Here is a 23,703-nt window from a genome sequence, read left to right as displayed (position 1 = left end):
CCTTGTGATAATTTGAATGGTGTGATGGTCCTATTCTTGAAACGATGTACACTAAGTGAAACTTAAAACGTAGGTCAAAAGTATGTTCTTATTATTCTACATACAAACAGGTAGCCTAGTAGCTAACATTTTGATGGATTTTTACTTTCTTTATGATTGATATAAAAAGCACCAAATTTTTGTTAAACCAATGCTGCAATTAGTTCTTTGTTTTCATCCACTTGGTGGTAGATAAGTCTCACTAACACATTAATTGAATATAAGATACATGTTTACAATATCATATGGCTTGGTGATATCCTTTTCTTTTCGTTAATAATTACTTAAAAAACCAACAGGATAGACAGCCTATCAAACAGAACCTACAAATACATAACACATAAACTTGATAGACAGCCTATCAAATAGAACCTACAAATACATAACACATAAACTAGATAGACAGCCTATCAAAGAGAACCTACAAATACATAACACATAAACTAGATAGACAGCCTATCAAATAGAACCTACAAATACATAACACATAAACTAGATAGACAGCCTATCAAATAGAACCTACAAATACATAACACATAAACTAGATAGACAGCCTATCAAATAGAACCTACAAATACATAACACATAAACTAGATAGACAGCCTATCAAATAGAACCTACAAATACATAACACATAAACTAGATAGACAGCCTATCAAATAGAACCTACAAATACATAACACATAAACTAGATAGACAGCCTATCAAAGAGAACCTACAAATACATAACACATAAACTAGATAGACAGCCTATCAAATAGAACCTACAAATACATAACACATAAACTAGATAGACAGCCTATCAAATAGAACCTACAAATACATAACACATAAACTAGATAGACAGCCTATCAAATAGAACCTACAAATACATAACACATAAACTAGATAGACAGCCTATCAAAGAGAACCTACAAATACATAACACATAAACTAGATAGACAGCCTATCAAATAGAACCTACAAATACATAACACATAAACTAGATAGACAGCCTATCAAATAGAACCTACAAATACATAACACATATATTTCTTTCTTTACATTACGTTGTGCAATGATTCTCTGTGTGTGTGTGTGTTTCCAGAAATCAATGAGTGTGAAGCAAGACACAAATGTCAACAAATCTGTATCAACACACCAGGAAGTTACGAATGTGCATGCCGGGAAGGATTTAAAGTGTCTGAAGATGGCTTTGGTTGTGAACGTAAGTGGACCACTCGAACTAAAATTCGCTAGTAGTGTTAGTAATTTTTGTTAGCTGATTATGGCTGCTTGGTCGTGCAGTAATGCTCGCTGAACTGTTGATTGGTTGTCTCAATGGTCCAGGATTTATACTCTGCCCGCTGTCACCCCCCATCATCCGGTGGGAGGTTTGGGCCAGGATTATCTGAGAGAGCATCCAAAACATGTAAAACACTTTTTAAAACATTTTAGATGCAAAAATATTAATTGCTTATGCTAATCTATTTCAGAGGTCTACATATTTATCTGATTGTGCATTCAAGTGTAATTGTAACTATTTACACATATTATTCTTATGCATTTTATTCCACCGTATTTTCATATTTCGCAGTCTGTCTGTCTTGTACCAAAGAATTTCAAGACATCATGTATCAGATGGACAGTGTAGCCGAAGTCAGACAAGAAATCGATGACATTCAAGACATGAAGAACAGAGCCTTGAAATTTGAAGAGTTTCAGAAAGATGTAATTGAACTCAGAGATCTCAAAGTGCAGATGAAAAACCTAAAGGAAAACCGTGCCATCGAGCAAAGCATAGACAACATCAAAATTGAAATGTCTACCCTAAAAGAAGACCAAGAAAGCGACACAGCAGCTATGTCGGAGTTGAAGAATCAGCTCAAAGAACTCCAAGAAGTTAAACACGAGCTTACCACACTGCGTGAGCTGAAAAAGCAAGTTAACGATTTACAGGAACTTAAGCTACAAGTAAAGGCTTTACAAGAGCTAAAATCAGAGCTGAAAACTTTGCTGGAAATGAAAGTTCTAGCTGACACCATTCCTGAGATCCATAAAGATATTGAAGAACTGTTTCTCTTGGCGAACACAACATCCAAGTTGACCATGATCAGGTCACAACTGGACAAACTGACCCGTGATAAGGCTGACGTGGTTCAAGTCCGAGCTGTCAATCAGTCTTTACAAATTCTGAGACCTGTATTAGAAGAAATTCCAAGGCTGAAGACTCAAGTGGACAGGGTCATGGAGATGACGTCAGAGTCTGGAGACGGTGAAGATTTAAGGAAACAGCTGATCGAGATGACGTCACGTGTAAAGCAACTAGAAGATGATAAGGTCAAGTATTCTGATGTTTTTTTTTTACCAACGTTTTAGTGACGGAATAACTTTATACTTACAAAACAATTCAAAATTTAACTTTATAGCAGTATAACACACAGTAGGCACTTGGTATCCTAAAAATACATTGAAATTACACAGGCAGTCCTGGAACGAAAACAATATAAACACTTATTAAATTCTAATAACATAGCATTATAAGTCTTATCTTAATAGTTAAATTTTAAAGTATAAAACATTCTGAAAAATGTTTGCAAACAAAACTATGCTCGTATATCGCTCCGAAACTCTATTACATCGAAAGATTTAAAAGTCTTGAAACAGTTTATGAAGACATTTATATTCATACACTCCAATCCCATAATTATGTAGATGTTGCTTTAATTCATATAAACTGATCTATCCCAATCTAGTACTGTCAGTGTATGCTAAGATATCTCAAAATCAAGTTATCTTATATATGAGCTCATCTCTCTCGTGCCCTGTTAAAACATGAAGCTTTCCCACTCTTGCTCTTGGCCCGTGAATTCTAATACCCCTGTTACTCGTCATTCGCTACAGTGAAACAATGGATAGGCTATATGTTATTTATTTCGGCCGGAATCCATTTTTGTTTCTTTGTTGGCTCCCTTCAATGGAAAAACACTTCAACTGTACCCAAACCCATGCTTTTGGCCCGTAAATACTAGTATCCCTCCTTACCTCCACCAATACAAAAATGGTCCTACATACATTTTAGAATAATGCACTAAGATACGTTATAGGAATTTATGAAAAAGTTTTTACAAATGCTATCAAAAGCTCGCAGTTTAGCGAACATTTCCACTGTTACATTGTGAATCATATCATTTCTTAGTGAGCACCAAAGGGGTAAAAAAAATCCAGGGTACAAAATTTCAGGCAAATCCATTCAATGGTTCTGCACATTTTGTGATGAGTCCTTATCAGTAAGTGAGTCAGTGGTGTTTCATTGTATATATATATATATATATACAAAGTTTATTGTGTATGAGTTTTCCAAAAAAAAAAAAAACTCATAAAGCTACATAACTATGGCGAAAAGGATATTGAAAGATTGAGCAATAATACAGAAAGCGTGAAGTCTACACAATTTATTCAACATTTTTCAGAAGTTAGATCTATGATGTTTCGTCTAAACAATGTCATTCATAAACAATCTGAACAACACACAAGAATTTGTTACTCTTTTTATTTGTTTATAATTATTTGTTCATAATACAAACTAAGAACTCTCTATAGTCAGTATATAGGCCAAGTTCTATAGGTACGTGGGTGTACAAAATGTGAGAAATCAAATTCAGTTCTTCAAACCGGTGTTGATGGAAACGGTTTCTCAAGACAATCAGGTACAATCGTCACATAACACCGGTTGATGGGAAATAAGGAAAATTGATACCAGGGGAGAGAAGCGATGTTAAGTGAATTTATGTGCGGTGTTTAGGTTTACCTCTCTTGAATAAGCTATGAGATAACGCATCATAGCATAGAAAAATACATTCAGAAAGCATAGCTATTTAAAGAAAACATAGACAAAAAAAGACAATATATGAGTGAATCTTTTTTTTTTTTAAGAACTGAATAAATAGTCACTTGATTAAGTGTTATAATTATCTACATTTATTAATTGATAATTACAGCACCAACGAGTACATATTTTAATGATTCAAAATTCCTTTAATTTATTTACAAAATTAGTCTTATTTGTAAAACACATGATACGGTGACGTAGTTGGAATCATTATTAGGCTGACTATATTCCAACCATGAGACCTTGACGCATACATTACGTAACCCTACATGTTCACAAAATCGTAGTTTAGTTTTCCGAGTGTACGAACTGATGAGTTGTGATTTAGTTTTTTTTTTTAACTTTTTTTTTTTATCTAAACATTGGTATTTATTTTTGTTTTTGATTTTTATTAAATAGAAAGTCTTACAGAGTAATCTAACTTTGATAATGACAAATTACGAGTCTTCTGTCAACGCCTTCCAACACAGAGAGCAAACTACACAAGACTTGATGACGTCAACGTCTCCCTACGATATGTTTGAAACAGACATGCCCCTAGACAGACTGGCCTCCCTTAGTCAACAGATTTCAATATTGGAAGAAAAAATGGCACAATGTAAGTCCTGGTATTTGGATGTCGTCACTGCTAAGTATTTTCAAATAATTCAGTGCTCTGTTCCAAAGTTGCCAGGTTCTAAAAACGGCACTTATCAAATAGCCATCAGGCGCAAGTTTCGCAAGACGTTATTCGACTTGTCACCATTCGAGGAAGTATGATACAATAGCGTATCATGCCCAGTGAATGAGTTCCCAGCTCTGTCAGCTGGGGGGGGGGGGACCTGTTTGTCTGTGGATCGACAAGTTTTGGATGTATGGCTGTCTGGTCGTGTGGAATGCGCTCTGGACTTTTGTCTTGATAGTTCGAACCCTCCCCACATTTATGACGCTGTCGTGCAGGTGGTTTGGGCTAGTTTATAGAAAAAAATTATCAGGAAAATTCTTAAGGAACATGCGAAAAAATGTAGAAAAACTAGGGACTTTTTTGGTTTTTTGAAAGGACACCACAGTTCCTATGCTCAAATAAATAATAGATTAGTTCCTATCCATCGCCTATAAGGCCTATTCGTAAATGATTTCATCCAGGTTATGACAAACAGTTATAGCGTGACCCTGCAACGACAACTAGCATATAAAACAAACGGATAACTTAGGTAGAGCGGGGGGAGGTAACATTTAGAAACAAAAATAAAACTTGTTGGATGTTTTGTACATAAACGAGGCCAGAGTGAAAAACAAAATTATTTTTTTTTTCGTTTTGCTTTTGGTTCAACCAACCTTATAGTTCAAAATAGATAGTAGGTACTTATTATGAATGTGTTTTGTTTATTATTGTGTAGGAAACACATAATTATCTTAGTTTAAATTATGCATATTGTTTGAAGACTTGTGTTCTCTGTATTTGATGTTACGTGAGAAATATCCTTAACCCTGTGTATTTGATGTCACGTAGGAAATGTCCATAACCGTCTGTAATTGATGTCACTTGGGAAATGTCTATAACCGTCTGTATTTGATGTCACGTGGGAAATGTCCATAACCGTCTGTATTTGATGTCACGTGGGAAATGTCCATAACCCTGTGTATTTGATGTCACGTGGGAAATGTCCATAACCGTCTTTTTTTGATGTCATGTGGGAAATGTCCATAACCGTCTGTATTTGATGTCACGTGGGAAATGTCTATAACAGTCTGTATTTGATGTCACGTGGGAAATGTCCATAACCCTCTGTATTTGATGTCACGTGGGAAATGTCCATAACCGTCTGTATTTGATGTCACGTGGGAAATGTCCCTTACCCTCTATGTTTGATGTCACGTGAGAAATGTCTTTAATCTTCTGTGTCCGATCATAATTACTCTATTCGTATTCTCAATCCACATTGTCCTGTGACGTAATAAATGGTGCTAAGCTGAAAAAAATTTACACATGTTTAAAAAAATCTTAAAATAGATATCAAGCTTTCATAACAAATAAAAAAGCCACCAAAAAAACAAACATTACATATACCAGATTTTTAAAAAACGTTTTTCTTTCTTGTCTTTTCCAGGCAGCTGTGATGACTATTCTAGAGGCTAAACACAAGTTGAAGCATCCAATGTTGAGAACATGTTGTACTACTCTTTTCCTTAATGACCTTTTAGAATTTAGTTTATTATCTTAAGCACAAAAGATGTCAATACTAAAAAAAAAAAAAAGATAGTAATACCATTCGTCTGACTGTGCCATCAGATATATAAAATGTTTGTCTAAAAATAACATGAACCTCAGATGACCCTGAGCTTTCCTTGTATACCTATTTTTGGTAGGATGGGAGTATTAGAATCAGCTCGTGAACCTGTTCATGTAAGCCCATGTCGTGATTTCCCATGAGTCAGTTGGATGAAATGTCAGGCTCATTGAATAATCGCGATGGCGGGAAAAAACAAAGATACCTTGTCACCCGATTCTTTATCTTCTGTGACGTCTTATCGCGATGATATGCTTACATCATAAAACTATGACCCCAAATAGTTTATTCATTTTTAGGAATAGTATATATTTTTTTTCTTTCAGTAAAAGACAATCCAGTGACATAGCAACCATGGCGCAAAGTGGTCATCTCAGACTTTTGACTACTAGGAGCATACAGATGCCATTGTTGTTTTTATTGGTAGAAGCAAAGGATTTTGTGACAATAGTAATTAGTATTAGTATAGAGAGTTCTCTGACTTGAGAGTGATGACCAATGATATATACATTATAATGTCTTTTTGTCTTTGCGATGATCATAAAGGTTAGACCAATTGGTTTCTGTCACACACAACTTTGAAAAGGGTGGGGACCAATCTTCACGTACTTAAAAACCACGCCCATGAGTGAATTGCTATGCCATTGGATAAAAGTAAATATGGTCTCCTGCATTGCAGATATCAATGTGGAGTGATAAATATTGTAGTTTTTGTTTTAGTTCTCGCCAAAATCTGCAACAGACTGGTGGTGAAGAGTGTGAATTGTTAATGTATTATGAGTTTAAATATGTCTGTTTTATACTTGACATCATGATTTCTGTCTATATTTTGAATGGTGATGTATGATTTTGACATTGAAGTGTAGACATACATTGTGATCTATAAAATGTCACTGTGAAAGATGCGTTTATATTTAGACTCAACTCAGAAAATATGGGAGTTGTTCATATTTAGAACAAAAAAAAGATAGAGGCCATTTAATCGAGCTTTTAAAGGCAAAATAAAAAATAAAAGCCAATGTCTACGATTCCGAAGATTACGTCTGAATGCAGTGTTTCACATGACTACTTTAATCAAATTGCGACATGCATATTTGATATATGACTACTCGTCTAAACCCTCAGACCTCAAGATAAAATTTAAATTTAAAATGATTATAATTTGAAAATTTATAATGTTCAAACCGAAATTTTTCTATGAAGCCAATTAGCTAGTTTTTTTTTTTTTTTTAAATAAACATACAAATTTCAAATTTCTAGGAAAATCGTTAGAGGCGTTTTTATGATCCGTGACCAGGTTTTTGATGATTTATGAACCCTTGAAGACTTAGCAAGCTGATAAGAGGAATTGAAGAGTAACAAAACTTAACAAACAAAATATGCCTAGAAATTACAACAAAGAAGTTAATTAACAATCATAGTATAGGTTTTCTTCTTCTGCGTAATGATCCTTTATGTATTAGGTTCATTTTGATTAGAACATGTGCAACAGGCTTCCACAGACATTCAACATAGTCTCTCAACTTAGTTACTGGCTTGTGTAAAGCTGTACATGTAGCCCCACAAGAAAGAATGTTTACCATGTCCTAGATGCATGCTCAATATGTTTTTTAAAACAATCTTTTTGTATTATAGTATCTTTTTTTTTAAAATGTGTATTAGTATTATTGTCTTTATCATTTCTATTAAAGACACCCTTCACTGTTTTCAACAATGTATAAACTACTTGTTATTGAGAGTCTATGCATCAAAATGTAGATATTTAATAATGTTATATATTTTTTTGTGATACGTTCTATGTGTGCTATAGTGATTGCCTTAGAAACAGTATGACATTGAATGATTAAATTTGATTTGTACATTCATAAAGGTTCTATCAATATACATGTGTTTGTGTGTGTGTGTTTCGTTAAAAAAGACAATCAAGATACTAAAAAAAATGATTCAGCATAAAAGCCAACTTAGTCTTTTATCTGCAGAGACTTTGAGGAGCTTATGACAATGAATTTAATATTAGCTCTAACACAGCGTGCTCGTGACGTTCTAGAACATTCTGTATCTACATACAGGTTAGTAGTCAGGGAAGAAACACAAAGTTGTAGATATTGTTACGAATCTCGCTATCCAAGCTCTCTGCAAACTGCACCATACACCACCAACTTAAAGAACTTGACAACTCAGGGCTCCGAAGTAACGTAACACTTTAATAGTTCAATAAATAACAGCCAATACTGTACAATTGGCAACACGTACACTGTACAAATATCTCTCCGATAACACTGTACCGCCGTATCAACTCTTGCACTGGCCTCTCCGTCTCGTTCCGGGCTTGCACTGGGTTCAACAGTTCAGGACCGACTTCACACACTAGGCTCGTTGTGTCGGACTCGATCGCAGACCAAGATCAAGACGCCAGCCGTCTCAACTGTACTTGACAGTACTCCGCACTGAACCGTCGTAATGCTCCGTACAGAACCACACCGCTGAACTGTGCTGTAGTCGACCGGACTGTAGTGAACCGGGCTCTGAACTCCTGCCGTGAACCGTCTTGACTGCGACACCTCCGCTCTTATATAGGTTCTCGAACCGGACAGAACGCCGCTCGACGCTTCTAGGTGGTCAGATGACTACAACTTTCATGACGCCCCTGAGCTCTGTTCACGACGGCGATCCTTCCCGAACCGTCCTGTTGACACTCGACTCGGCTGATCGTCGTAACTTGTCACGGTTGACCGCTCGTCTAGCGCTGGCCTGGGGCGATTTGCGTCGGCTGACTACACACACACACCACTACCCCCCTCTGTGCCATCACCAGGTTTATAACAATATATAATGTAGTAGTTTCATTTTCAAGTGATAACTCTGTACCATAATAGCGTAAAACAACAACTCGAGAAGCACTGCTGTAGTAATTACTAAGCAATTATTTCTAGATCTAACAACATCATGAATCACCCCCCTCCCTCTAGAATGTTGCCAGATTTTGTTGGGTGGGGTGTGGAGAGTGAATGCGATTGATTCTACTCCCTCCCACCCACCCCCACCCCCACGAACACCAACCGCTAGGCTAGAGGTAAGGGGGCGATTTAATTTTTGATCAGAAATCTCAATTTGTGAACAAAATTGTTCAAATATCTACATATTTTGCTTATTGTTAGTCTAACATGTCTTACCACACTTTCAACTCAACTTTAGTAATATCGGTATTATCTTACACAGTGTGGGAGGCGATAGATACAACAAGTCCTTTTTCCTTTGGTTGGGGGTGCCGTATTTTGGTGGAGAAATCACATAGTTTGTGAAAACAAAAAACTGTCAGTAATATAAGTTATATATTCTATACCTTTCAAAATTTTTGTATTTAGACCTCGATCCCGCTAATGTCAAATGGTTTAATGCAATCGTTAGTAATAAAGATAAAATGGAGAGAGGACTCAACAACACTAGTACACTGAGCGAAAGTGTTCATGAACAGGCTCAAAACTCAATTAGGGCAGTGCAATGTTTTGGTAAAGGCAGCACGGAAAGGAAATATTTTCCCAAAATGTAATGTATAGCAGCTTATACAGTGGCATGCCTTCCGTGCACACAGAGAGCTATTATAGACCGCCCCCCCCCCCCAAAAAAAAAAAATAAAAAAATTAAATAATCTGTTTTCCCTTTCAATGGCCCTCGTTAGATGTAAGGCTATGAGCTATACCTTTCTTTATGTCACCCGTCATAATCATATTCTAAATAATATGAAAAGATATTCAAAAGCAGATATCTCCTTTTGATAAATGAATAAATACATTTGTGAGAGAGTGTCACTTCTGTTGAGAAGGTTGTGTGTCTGCTGTGACTTGAGATATTAATGGTTGATAGTCGCGAGTTCTATTTACTTTTATTATAAAACAACACTCACACCAGAAATAAAAGAATGCATTGTAAAATAATACAATGATTTAATAACAAAAGAAGAGATCAGTCCAATGTCATCAGATCAAGAAAAAAAAACCGCCTTATCCAAAGACTACTAAATGACTCAATTTGGCCGTTACTCTTGTCTCTAGGCTATTTCTGTTCTTCCTTGTTTTTAATGTACCACCGTCGTGTTACTAAGGAGATTCCCGATTAAAACCAACTTCTACGCGTCTAACTATTCGGTCATTACAAAATGTACTATAAGGAGAAATCTCACTACCGATAATAGTCTGTTCGTTGTTTATTTTATTAAAACTATATGAAAAGAGTATGTCAAAACACTCTTCTGATATATTACATACAAAAGAAAAGGCAGTTTGTATTTTCTGCTGATTCAAACACGTTTTTTTTTCTTAAATTAAAAAAAAACCAAAAAACTAACAATCAGAGCAGATCTGATTGGTGGATTGACTAGCTACTTAATATACATAACCAATGTGAACTTTACAAACAAACTAAAACACCTAACTAAGGTGTCCCAGTCACAGTGACAGCCCTGTCTTCAGGTAGATATTTGTTGTATACGAGGATAAGGGCAGGAAACAGAGAACAGATTTATTCATAGACGCCACAACAGAAGGGGAGTTTCACCTGTACCACTCACATCATGTTCTCAGTCAAGGTAAGTTGACTTCAACCTTTTTTTTGTCTCTCTCTCTCTGTTCATATTTGTTTTTTGTTGTTTTTTTTTATTTCGCGCTAAATGCAATAAATAATGGAATAAGATTGTATGCGGTCAAAACGTAAACATCTGTGTTAGACTATACCCTAACCTAAACCTAATACAACATAGGGAGTCATGGAAACTGATGCGGAAATGTAAGATTCTTTTTTGGTGACAAAGTTTAGCTGTTGTCTAAACTGTTAAGTCACACTATGTTGCACTGTGTCACACGCCAAGGTTTAGAGTGGCATTTCGCTGACACATCCCGTCCAACACACACACACACACACCAATATATATACAAGATAGATATATACATAAGCTTATCATATGATACAACATATTCACATATACTATATAGCTTATGTGCATAACTATGTTTCGATAGATCACTGTTATAATATACAAAAAAAAACATTTGTAAAATACTATAACAATCGAAAAACAGAACCTTTGATTTTACAGCAACTGAATATTTCCATTTGATTCGATTAACACCAAAAGTAAACTCACTAAATGTAGAGACACTTCAGGACAGAAGAGTTTAAAGTAGAAACGGTACATTAAACACTAAACTTACAAATACAAAAACACAACCGAATGATCTGCTCAGAAAGACAGAAAAATAAAGGCATATTTCTTGTTCCATAGGCTAGGACTAGTTCTTGCACGTGCTCTTTATTTTTTAATAGTGCCATTAGAGGATGGAATGGGTTGTCTGAATCAGACAATACAATTAGCAAAGTTTTAGTCTCTGATTAACTCGCACGACTAGCTTGAGACACGCTTAAGGCGTAATTCTATTCTCAAGGAAGAAATAGATACATCTACTTGTTAGCTAGAGAAATGTAAACAAATTGGAAAGAATCTCTGACTTCATTTTGTCATTCTAGTGTATGTATTCTTCTAGAATCTCTGACTTCATTTTGTCATTCTAGTGTTTGTATTCTTCTAGAATCTCTGACTTCATTTTGTCATTCTAGTGTATGTATTCTTCTAGAATCTCTGACTTCATTTTGTCATTCTAGTGTTTGTATTCTTCTAGAATCTCTGACTTCATTTTGTCATTCTAGTGTATGTATTCTTCTAGAATCTCTGACTTCATTTTGTCATTCTAGTGTTTGTATTCTTCTGGAGTCTCTGACTTCATTTCGACATTCTAGTATATGTATTCTTCTAGAATCTTTGACTTCATTTCGACATTCTAGTGTATGTATTCTTCTAGAATCCCTGACTTCATTTCGACATTCTAGTGTATGTATTCTTCTAGAATCCTTGACTTCATTTCGACATTCTAGTGTATGTATTCTTCTAGAATCCCTGACTTCATTTCGACATTCTAGTGTATGTATTCTTCTGGAGTCTTTGACTTCGTTTCGCCATTGTAGTGTATGTAATCTTCTAGAGCCTCTGATTTTATTTCGACATTCTATTGTATGTGTTCTTCTAGAATCTGACTTCATTTTGACATTCTAGTGTATGTATTCTCCTAGACACTATGCTAGCTATTGTTAGGCAGGGCCCTGCCCATGACTGCTTCTACCTGTAGCACCTTGTTGTGACAGTCACGTGACACTGAGTGTTAGTGACGAAGATGAACACGATGTGGGCGTGTGACATTTAAATACTTCAACATGTTTGCTCTTTTTGGTCGTCTCCCTCTTTCCTGAACCTACGACTCTCTCTCTCTTTCTCATTGTCCTCATCTATCTTTCTCCCTATTGCACTGTCTACTCTACCTCTTTTTATTCGCTCTCATTTCATTCTCTCTTTAACTCTCTCTCTCTCTCCTCTTTCTTTCTCTACCTCTTTTTCTTATTCTTTATCATCCTCTATTTAACTCTCTCTCTCTCCTTCTCTTTCTTTCTCTACCTCCAGGGATGTAGCTAGGAATTTCCCATCGTTAAGAGGGTCGAGGGGGGGGTCTTGACTTCTTTTGGGGCCCCTGTATTTTGCGTAATATTTAATTTTTAATGTGAAAACACTCATTTGGGGGGCTCCCTCAATTGGGGGTCCTGTAGATTTTCAAATACTCCCCCATCTCCCACACCCTAACTACGCCATTGTACCCCTTTCTCTCTTTCTCTTTTTCTCTCTCTTTATCTCCCTCTCTCTCTCTTTATCTTTCTTTTTTTATTTATCTCTTTTTCTCTTTCACTTTCTCTCTCTCTCTTTCTTTTTTGTATTTGACTCTTTTATATTTCTCTTTCTCTCTTTTATTCTTTCTCACTTTCTCTTTCTTTTTTTTCTCTCTCTTTATCTTTCACTCTTTCTCTCTCTCTCTTTATATTTTTCTCTTCTCTCTCTCTTTCTTTTTTCTCTCTTTTCTTTCTCTCTTTCTTTCTCTTTTTCTGTCACAATCTCTATATCTTGCTCTCTTCCTCTCACTATTTTGCTTTCTCTTCCTTTCTCTCCCCATCTGATTGTTTCCTAAGGACTTCTGTTTCTCTTTACATTTCCTGGATTGACCGTGCGTCATGTCGTTCTGATGTCAAGTGTTTGTCTCACAAACTAATGATGTGGCTATCTTTAGCAGAAACCACTACCTTGTAAAGGCCTAAACCAAGAGCTAAGGGAAACAAATGCACGGAGACAAAGATAGAACGTCATTCATTTTGTTTGAAGGATCTATTTCAATAAGACTGACACGAACAAGGAGTTATTGATCCTGGAAAATACAACAAATTGGGGTTTTATTTTAACATTTTAAAAAAATGTCCTCAAAAGAGAATCTACACAACTCACATAATTAATTAACTGTTAAAAAATTGAAACATAAAACAATGCAAATTTCATTTGATACTTCCTTAACTTTAATTTAAAACAAAACTAAAAAAAAAAAAAAAAAAAAAAACACTCCAGGCTTTAAATATTAATTTCGATAGTGAATCTCAGCTGTTTTAAAATCATTTCTGCCATTAAGATTAAAGCTTTGATTTATACAATTTAACAATATGCACTTTAAAAACCTTGCTTATATTTAGTGACATTGCATTCATTATTTTGAATCAGTCTTCCGTACTCATTAACTCATTTGTTTTATTGATTCGTGAGAAGCCATTGACAATAAATAACTGTGTGCAAAGTTTAAATTTGATCCGAGAACGGGAAGTGGGAGAAATAACGTGTACAATAGTATGACCAGATAGAAATGTTGAATATAGAACATTGACAAATAGAAATGTTGAATATAGAACATTGACAAATAGAAATGTTGAATATAGAACACTGACAAATAGAAATGTTGAATATAGAACACTGACAAATAGAAATGTTGAATATAGAACACTGACAAATAGAAATGTTGAATATAGAACACTGACAAATAGAAATGTTGAATATAGAACACTGACAAATAGAAATGTTGAATATAGAACATTGACAAATAGAAATGTTGAATATAGAACATTGAAAAATAGAAATGTTGAATATATAACACTGACAAATAGAAATGTTGAATATAGAACATTGACAAATAGAAATGTTGAATATAGAACATTGACAAATAGAAATGTTGAATATAGAACATTGACAAATAGAAATGTTGAATATAGAACACTGACAAATAGAAATGTTGAATACAGAACATTGAGGATTAGAAGTGGTTACCAAATGACAGATACTTAGCAGAGATGTATCCGAGGTGTTCACGAAATATTTTCTATTCTTAACAATGCCAAAGAAGGAGAGGTGCGGTGGCCGAGTAGATAAGCTCTTAGCTTATGAACATGGGTTCTATTGTTCGAATCTTGGGGAAGACTAGGATTTTGAATTTTGGGATTTTCAGGGCTTCCCTTAGTCTACCTAACTCTAATGAGTACCTGACTTTGGTTGGAGAAAGTAAATGCGGTTGATCGTTGTGCTGGCCACATGACAACCTGCTCGTTAACTGTTAGTCAAAGAAACACATGATCTTGACATCATCTGCCCTAAGGACGTTAGATTGAAAGATCACTGTTGTCAACTATATAAGAAACACTTGTGTATGCTACAAGCGACAGAGCTTAGAACTTAAATTTTACAGTGCTTAAAAGTGCACAGCCTTTATCCTATTCCTTCTTAATGACAGAGCTAATCCACACATCTATCCCTATGTCTGTTGGCTGAAAACACTCAAAAAGCAAACTATTTATAGTTATCAGTCATAATTGAAAATCTGGCTACTTCCTTTAACCTGAATAAAACATGAATGGCACGCTTGTCATGCTACAGAGATGCCAAATCTATGGCCGTCAAGCCAAATCCTGCCCACGGTCTTTGGTTTGTAGCTCTCAACATGTAGTTGTAGATCTATTGTATTCCTAATGCAGAACGTTAAAAACAATTTGAACAATTATCTTTTAAAACAAAAATGAACATACGTTTTTTTTACAAAGCAACTCGGTCTGTCTGTCTGTCTGGTACACATTTTTGTACATCTTATTTCTCCATTTTCCCATTGTCGGATCATGTTGACATTTTGCACAACAATTCATTGTACATAACAGCACATGAATCAAATACAAATTAATGAATAAATTTTGTTTTATATAGAAAAGGGAAATAAATCTTAAAGTATTGAACAATATGGCTGTAAATGTGCATTTCTTTACCTTATATAAGCTTTTGTGTGTGTGTGTGTAAAAAGCATTTTTTTTTACACCTCACTTGTATTTACAGTAGACCTATATACACGTCATTTCACTTCAATGTAGATGTATTTACAGTAGACCTATATACACGTCATTTCACTTCAATGTAGATGTATTTACAGTAGACCTATATACACGTCATTTCACTTCAATGTAGATGTATTTACAGTAGACCTATATACACGTCATTTCACTTCAATGTAGATGTATTTACAGTAGACCTATATACACGTCATTTCACTTCAATGTAGATGTATTTACAGTAGACCTATATGCACGTCATTTCACTTCAATGTAGATGTATTTACAGTAGACCTATATACACGTCATTTCACTTCAATGTAGATGTATTTACAGTAGACCTATATGCACGTCATTTCACTTCAATGTAGATGTATTTACAGTAGACCTATATACACGTCATTTCACTTCAATGTAGATGTATTTACAGTAGACCTATATACACGTCATTTCACTTCAATGTAGATGTATTTACAGTAGACCTATATACACGTCATTTCACTTCAATGTAGATGTATTTACAGTAGACCTATATACACGTCATTTCACTTCAATGTAGATGTATTTACAGTAGACCTATATACACGTCATTTCACTTCAATGTAGATGTATTTACAGTAGACCTATATACACGTCATTTCACTTCAATGTAGATGTATTTACAGTAGACCTATATACACGTCATTTCACTTCAATGTAGATGTATTTACAGTAGACCTATATACACGTCATTTCACTTCAATGTAGATGTATTTACAGTAGACCTATATACACGTCATTTCACTTCAATGTAGATGTATTTACAGTAGACCTATATACACGTCATTTCACTTCAATGTAGATGTATTTACAGTAGACCTATATACACGTCATTTCACTTCAATGTAGATGTATTTACAGTAGACCTATATACACGTCATTTCACTTCAATGTAGATGTATTTACAGTAGACCTATATACACGTCATTTCACTTCAATGTAGATGTATTTACAGTAGACCTATATACACGTCATTTCACTTCAATGTAGATGTATTTACAGTAGACCTATATACACGTCATTTCACTTCAATGTAGATGTATTTACAGTAGACCTATATACACGTCATTTCACTTCAATGTAGATGTATTTACAGTAGACCTATATACACGTCATTTCACTTCAATGTAGATGTATTTACAGTAGACCTATATACACGTCATTTCACTTCAATGTAGATGTATTTACAGTAGACCTATATACACGTCATTTCACTTCAATGTAGATGTATTTACAGTAGACCTATATACACGTCATTTCACTTCAATGTAGATGTATTTACAGTAGACCTATATACACGTCATTTCACTTCAATGTAGATGTATTTACAGTAGACCTATATACACGTCATTTCACTTCAATGTAGATGTATTTACAGTAGACCTATATACACGTCATTTCACTTCAATGTAGATGTATTTACAGTAGACCTATATACACGTCATTTCACTTCAATGTAGATGTATTTACAGTAGACCTATATACACGTCATTTCACTTCAATGTAGATGTATTTACAGTAGACCTATATACACGTCATTTCACTTCAATGTAGATGTATTTACAGTAGACCTATATACACGTCATTTCACTTCAATGTAGATGTATTTACAGTAGACCTATATACACGTCATTTCACTTCAATGTAGATGTATTTGGAAACACGAAGTGGTGATACTTTCAATAATTGAATAAAAATACAGCTCACAATAGTCGTTTGGGTAAACATTTGAACTCTAATTATAGACCAATAGAATGTCTTTGTATCTTATATTTATCTCTCGTCTATGTAGATCAACACTATCTTCTCTTGTTTGATTGGTCTAATTTACGGTCATGTGGACAGTTTTATGGCGTCACCGGATGTCGACACAAAAGCTGGATTTTTTCCTGATTCTGGATTTTTAAAAAGTAGTACCCATCAAGGTAATGTATCACAATTATTACTTTAGTGGTCGTGATTTGGTAAATATTCTATTATTTATATGTCATCTTTTCAAACTGTCTGTCATCTTAGATATCTGTTCAAAACTGTCTGTCATCGTAGCTGTCTGTTGGTTCGTTTGTCACGGTTAGATTTTAAAATCTAAAGGAAAAAATTGAAAGAAATTTAACGACCTGAAACGAGCTCATGACTCACGCCTCATCAAGCCGCCTTTCTAACCGTATTCTTAAAATACAAGAGTGTAAACGTATCTGTTGTTTGTTTCAAACTTTAAAGCGGCCACCAATAAAAGGGATGTAATTTAGATTATGCCACCACTTCAGTCAAGTACAATTTTTTCTCTTGTTCGACAAACCAATCAAAATAATTAATTACCAATAGCTAATTAACTAATTTGTTATATTTTTAAATTGATTCTTTTTTTGTCAAGTAAAACAAATAATTATGCAAAATTCAGCTTGATCCAATATTGGTAGCCTTGGAAATAGTGTGTACACATTTTTTACCAAACACACAGATATAGTGATTTGATATAAGCTTTGTAAAAAAAACTAATTGATGTTAAAAAGAAAAAAAAATTATCAAAAGTAGTGTGTGTTTTCATACAAACTTATAGTCGGCCCTATAGTATCAAATGACGCCTCACTTTTAAGGGAAGTTAATAACCGTCTGGCCAGGGCGAGTAACGCCTTTGGACGCCTTCATGCGAGAGTTTGGCGTAACAAATCGCTCCGCCTGCCTACAAAAATCAATGTCTACAAGGCGGTGGTTCTCTAAACCCTTCTCTATGGATCTGAGACATGGACACTGTACTAAAAGCAGTAAGACTACTTGAGCGCTTTTACCAAAGACGCTTGCACTCCATCATGGACATACGGTGGCAAAGACCGCACTACAAACAGCGATGTCCTTGCGAACGCCGGTATGGACAGTATAGAGGAACTTCTTATGGTTCGAAAGTTACGCTGGGTTAGGGCACGTATCCCGTATGGGAGACCAACGTATGCCAAAGGCAGTCTTTTTTGGTGAGCTAAAAGGTGGTCGACGTAACAGTGACGCCCCACGGAAACGCTTCAAAGATCAGCTTAGGCAGTCAACTTGCCTAAGATGACATAGAAGAGAGCACCTGGATGCATGCGGCCTCAGAACGAGACAGCTTGAGGTCACTTGCAAAGGCCGCAGGATACACATTTGAGGTCAAAAGAAAATCCGCTGCCGAGGACTAACGCAAACGGCGTAAAGAAAATCTAATTCGACCACCTGCGGACAATGGTTATGCTAGCCCTGGATGTGGCAAAATATGTAGGTCACAGCTGGGGCTGCATTCCTCACTAACCTTTGGACTCGAAGACAAACCTTATTATTATAGTCGGCCTCAACATGTCCGTAATTTGGTAGTCAATATATATATAGCTACTGTGACGGAAGCACAGTCATACACTCTGCTCGTCAATACGCTGCCTACATGAATACTTCGGGCGTCTATGGTGGGGAGGCTGAACTTGTGTCGATGTCTCAAATACTTCTCGCTACTATCACTATTCACTTCCGAGAACGTCCGCATGACTCTCCTCGAGTTTACAATCCGGGTCAACGTCTCTCCATATCCCTGCTATTTAGCGCAAGGTATTGAAGAGTAAAACTATCGCAGGTGTTACCTCCCAAACTGTCCTTATTCCAAGGATATCACTGACTCTAGTCTATCATATTCAAATTTCCCGTTTACCTTTACGCGAAGACATTAATAAAGCACAATTCCAAACATTCAAAAATATATGCCTGTATTTTCCAAAACCTGTTTTCAGCCATGGACAATTGTATGTTGCTTTCTCCAGAGTTTTTTCTTTTCATTCACTCACAGTCGTTTGCCCTAACCCACCCCTTTCGGACAACTGGCTTTCAGGAAGTGTTCACTTGTCACTAAATAGCGGGCATATGCTACGCCGTGGGTAGACTAGTACATGATAAAGGCATCTGAGAGAACTGATTACACTCCAATGGATTCGTTGAGGTCCGTACATAACGAGACGACCCAAGGTGAAGGCATAAAACGGGCTGAAGTGATCGATAATAATAGACTATAGTCAATCGATAATAATAGACTATAGTCGATCGATAATAATAGACTATAGTCAATCGATAATTATAGACTATAGTCAATCGATAATAATAGACTATAGTCGATCGATAAGTATAGACTATAGTCGATCGATAATTATAGACTATAGTCAATCGATAATAATAGACTATAGTTAATCGATAATAATAGACTATAGTCGATCGATAATTATAGACTATAGTTGATCGATAATTATAGACTATGGTCGATTGATAATAATAGACTATAGTCGATCGATAATTATAGACTATAGTCGATCGATAATTATAGACTATAGTCGATCGATAATAATAGACTATAGTCGATCGATAATTATAGACTATAGTCGATTGATAATAATAGACTATAGTCGATCGATAATTATAGACTATAGTCGATCGATAATAATAGACTATAGTCGATTGATAATAATAGACTATAGTCAGCTGACAAGTAGGGAGGGAGGCAAGATTTAAGCAGTCTTACTGGGTCTGGTTGAAAGCTACGAGGCGGAGGCCCTACTCTAGGCTGTACAGCTTCAAAGCAGGACACCACAGGATATGTAGAATGTATTGAAGTCACAACTTAATTCTGCTGAAGGCGAGTTTCGATCATTATAAGCAAGACGACGGCGGTGTTGTGATGACATATGTCAACAATGACCTAACAGGACTACAAGAGGAAGTCAAACTGATGGCGACATGCGACACAGTAGTACCACTATAAGTATACCTACTAAATAACTAAGGCCTACTAAGTCTTGTTCTCCTTTAATGTCTATACAATGCATACAGTGAATATTGCAAGTTTTTTTTTTATATAAAATAACTATATATATAGATATAGATTGCGATAGAGATAAAGAGAGAGATATAGAGAAATAGTTGATTTTTAATAATGAATCTATATGTTTCAGAAACGTTCGTACCGGGAGCTGTTTATACCCCACACCATCATCCCAGCCCAGCACCTAGTTACAACACAGAGTACAGTGGCAATAACATCAACTCTTTCTACCAGAGGAGTAGTATTGACACACTTATCTCCCCTGCCGATCTATTAGCGAAACGTCTGCAGTAAGTATTCTCACGTCTGCGGTGTGTCTTGGCTCATTGGGAACAGATAGTAGTGATGGAAGACATAGGATATAGTATATTTTATTGAGGACTTAAATCTCACAAAGGCGTCTGTTTCAGGGTCTCTCAGTCGCTGTAAAAAAGAGAGTTCCTCTCTGGCAATCACAAAACTCTTCAATCTCCCAAATGACCTTGCGCACCATCGAATCTATCACCGTGAAGCGTTGTGTACTGTAGGTCATTATGTAGTGACTAAAAACAAAGCATCAAAACTATTTCATTTCATGGTTGGTACGCCTTCCGTTGTTAGACTAGCTAGCTTTACCAAAGATAAATTGTAATGCAATATCCCCTCCTAGACTCCTGTTATTTCTCAAAAACATCCTCGCTTGTTGTGGTGTTATGCATAGAACAAACTCAAGTAGTTTCTCGTTTATCTCAAAATTCCTGTCGCTAGCCCTTTATGAATAAGCCAACTGTGCTACACCCGTTACATAAGAAAATAATTCAAAATCAACTATTCTTTAATTGTTCACGCAAGCTGATTGACATGTCATTTATTCTATCTGCCACAGTGTTCTTAGTTAACGCTAGTCTTTTGAATGCTTTCACCTTTTCTGGACAAATTACTTCGGCTTTAACGAAAACTCCTTCATAAAATCACATTCACTAAATGATTTGCTATGGCTTGCAATGAAGTTTGACAAAATGTAGTTGGCTTTCACTGCAGACTCACTCTCGTTGTTCAGTTTCACAAATACTATTTTTCAATTCCAGTAGCTTGTCATCTCTTATTTTCCAGCTTAATAGTTTAGCATTATTTTGATAACTTTTAAGGTGGCCAAGCGGGCCGCATGCAAAGTGGTGGCGGGCCGTGTTTGACATGCCTGGTCTAGACTGAACCGAACTAATTGTAACGATTACACTTCATATAAGCCTTGATTTGTTTTTAAATTTTTTGTGTCTGTTTTTCTTGTTGTACTTCTCTTTTTTTTCACACTATTTCTCTCTCTCTCTCCCTCTCTCTCTCCCTCTTTCTCTCCCTCTCTCCCTCCCTCTTTCTCTCCCTCTCTCTCACCCTTTCTCTTCCTCTCTTTCTCTCTCTCTCCCTCCCTCTTTCTCTCTCTCTCTTTCTCTCTCTCTTTCTCTCTCTCTCTCTCCCTCTCTCGTCCTCTCTCCCTCTCACTGTCTCTCCCCGCTCTCTCCCTCTTTCTCTCTCCTCCTCCTCTCTCCCTCTCCTCTTCTCTCTCTTTCTCTCTCGTCCTCTCTTCCTCTCCCTCTCTCTCTCTCACTCTTTCTCTCTCTCTTTCTCTCCCTATTTCTCTCTCCTCCCCTCTCTCTCTTTCTCTCTCTCTCTCTCTTTTTCTCTCTCTCTTTCTCTCTCTCCCTATTCCTCTCTCGTCCTCTCTCCCTCTCTTCTATCTCCCTCTTTCTCTCTCGTCCTCTCTCTCTCTCTCCCCTTCCTCCTCTCCCTGTATATGATTAGTCTAAATACATTTATTAGAGCTAACGCATGAAACAATCATCTAATGTTCTAAAAAGCATTGCCTATGACTAACATTATAACCAATGTCGACCTTTGCTTTGTGTTTAGACGCCTGATGGCTACCATGTCAAACAGAAAGGCGAACAAAGTGCTTCCATTATCCAGCCACGTAGAAGATCCTGGATTCCTCCATCTGTTCACTGGTGCTAAAGACAACAAGGGATAAAACTCACAGAACAAAGAAACATAATTCATATTTAATTGTCTTACTCATTATGTGTTGGTGCAGTGGTACTTTTCATTCTGTATACATTTACTTCACAAAAAAAAAACTTTATAATTTTGCTGTTTCTTAGTTTATTCCTTAACTTAATAAATGTAGAGATAAAATATTATTTACTCATTTACTGCTACATTTCTATCACTAAAAGAGAGAGACAAGTATAAACTGGATTCGTTCTACTGATTCACAAGTGTTAATTCACCTACAAGCAAAGCCATGCTAACCCATGGTTTGCAGGCTCCTCATCTCTGCACTAGCTGGTAGCCCGTATGCAGCCTGTAGACTGCGGTACTTTGTAGTCTGCGGTACAAGTAGCCTGCGGTACCTTGTACCCTGTAGCCTGCGGTACCTTGTAGTCTGCGGTACAAGTAGCCTGCGAAAACCTAGTAGTCTGCAGGTAGCTTGTAGCCCTCGGTACAATGTAGCCTGCGACACCTTGTAGTCTGCGGTACAAGTAGCCTGCGGTACTTTATAGACTGCGGTACAAGTAGCCTGCGAAAATCTAGTAGTCTGCAGGTAGCTTGTAGTCTGCAGGTAGCTTTTAGGCTGCAGGTAGCTTATAGTCTGCCCGTTGCCCTCATGTAAGCATTGTCATCTGGAGTACCACTTTGATATCCGTCTTAAGAATCGAGGAACGTCTAGCACTCGATAATTGCAGGATTATTTACATCAAATATTTCAGCAGCTCCTCTATGACGGATTTACCGGAATCGTAGCCTTATGTAAGGCTTGTCTCCGAGTCCGAAGATTAATGAGGAGTGTAACATTTATATATATATTAATATATAATTGTCCTAGCTATGATTAACTTTGCCACATCCAGCGCAGACATAACCGTTACCTGCCGATGGTTGATTTAAGTTATCTTTCCGCCGCCTACGTCTGTCCTCGACAGTAGATTTTCTTCTGGTCTCCAATGCTTTTGAAAGCAATCTCCTGCTGTGCGTAAGGGAGCCGCCTGCTGCCAGGCACTCTCTTATATTTGAGTAAAAGAAATCTTTGCGAAAGATAGTCTTTAAAGCGTTTGCGGGGGGGGGGGGGGGGGGGAGGGCGGCAACTCTGTTACGCCGACCACATTTCGGCTCATCAATAGAGGATTGCCTTTGGCATACGGTCGTGCACCTTACGAGATATGTGCCCTTCCGAGCCTATCTGTCTACACCAGTGGTTCCCAAACTTTTTTGTCTCATAGACCCCTTGCCATGTTTTCCAGTTTTCGGTAGACCCCCTGAATTTTTTAAAAAAAATTCATTAATATCAAATGTGTTTTTCTTGCAGATATGTATGTACATTGATATTAATATGCATGACATGAATT

The 23,703-nt window shown here is 36.3% G+C and overlaps 2 protein-coding genes across 4 annotated transcripts in view; both read left to right on the top strand.

The window, feature by feature from the left end:
• LOC106059807 (myosin-3-like) overlaps nucleotides 1-7,408 on the top strand; it is a 49,170-nt gene extending 41,762 nt beyond the window's left edge. For all 3 annotated transcript variants that reach the window (XM_056040216.1, XM_056040218.1, XM_056040217.1), the window contains 4 exons: nucleotides 1,127-1,246; nucleotides 1,616-2,358; nucleotides 4,310-4,508; nucleotides 6,001-7,408. In XM_056040216.1, coding sequence (XP_055896191.1) covers nucleotides 1,127-1,246; nucleotides 1,616-2,358; nucleotides 4,310-4,508; nucleotides 6,001-6,029 — 1,091 coding nt within the window. In that variant the 3' untranslated portion in view covers nucleotides 6,030-7,408. The remainder of the gene's footprint in view (nucleotides 1-1,126; nucleotides 1,247-1,615; nucleotides 2,359-4,309; nucleotides 4,509-6,000) is intronic.
• Nucleotides 7,409-10,607: 3,199 nt separating this feature from the next.
• LOC106059808 (uncharacterized) lies at nucleotides 10,608-22,497 on the top strand. The gene is made up of 4 exons (XM_013217487.2): nucleotides 10,608-10,765; nucleotides 17,291-17,423; nucleotides 20,457-20,616; nucleotides 22,211-22,497. Exons 1-4 carry the CDS (start codon nucleotides 10,751-10,753, stop codon nucleotides 22,326-22,328), a joined length of 426 nt encoding a protein of 141 aa, XP_013072941.2. The 5' UTR covers nucleotides 10,608-10,750; the 3' UTR covers nucleotides 22,329-22,497.
• The last annotated feature ends 1,206 nt before the right edge of the window (nucleotides 22,498-23,703 follow it).

Source organism: Biomphalaria glabrata, chromosome 9, assembly GCF_947242115.1.
Source record: "Biomphalaria glabrata chromosome 9, xgBioGlab47.1, whole genome shotgun sequence".
NCBI classification, from domain to species: domain Eukaryota; kingdom Metazoa; phylum Mollusca; class Gastropoda; family Planorbidae; genus Biomphalaria; species Biomphalaria glabrata.
Note: the sequence above shows the minus strand (reverse complement) of the source record. Positions and strands in the feature narration are given on the sequence as shown.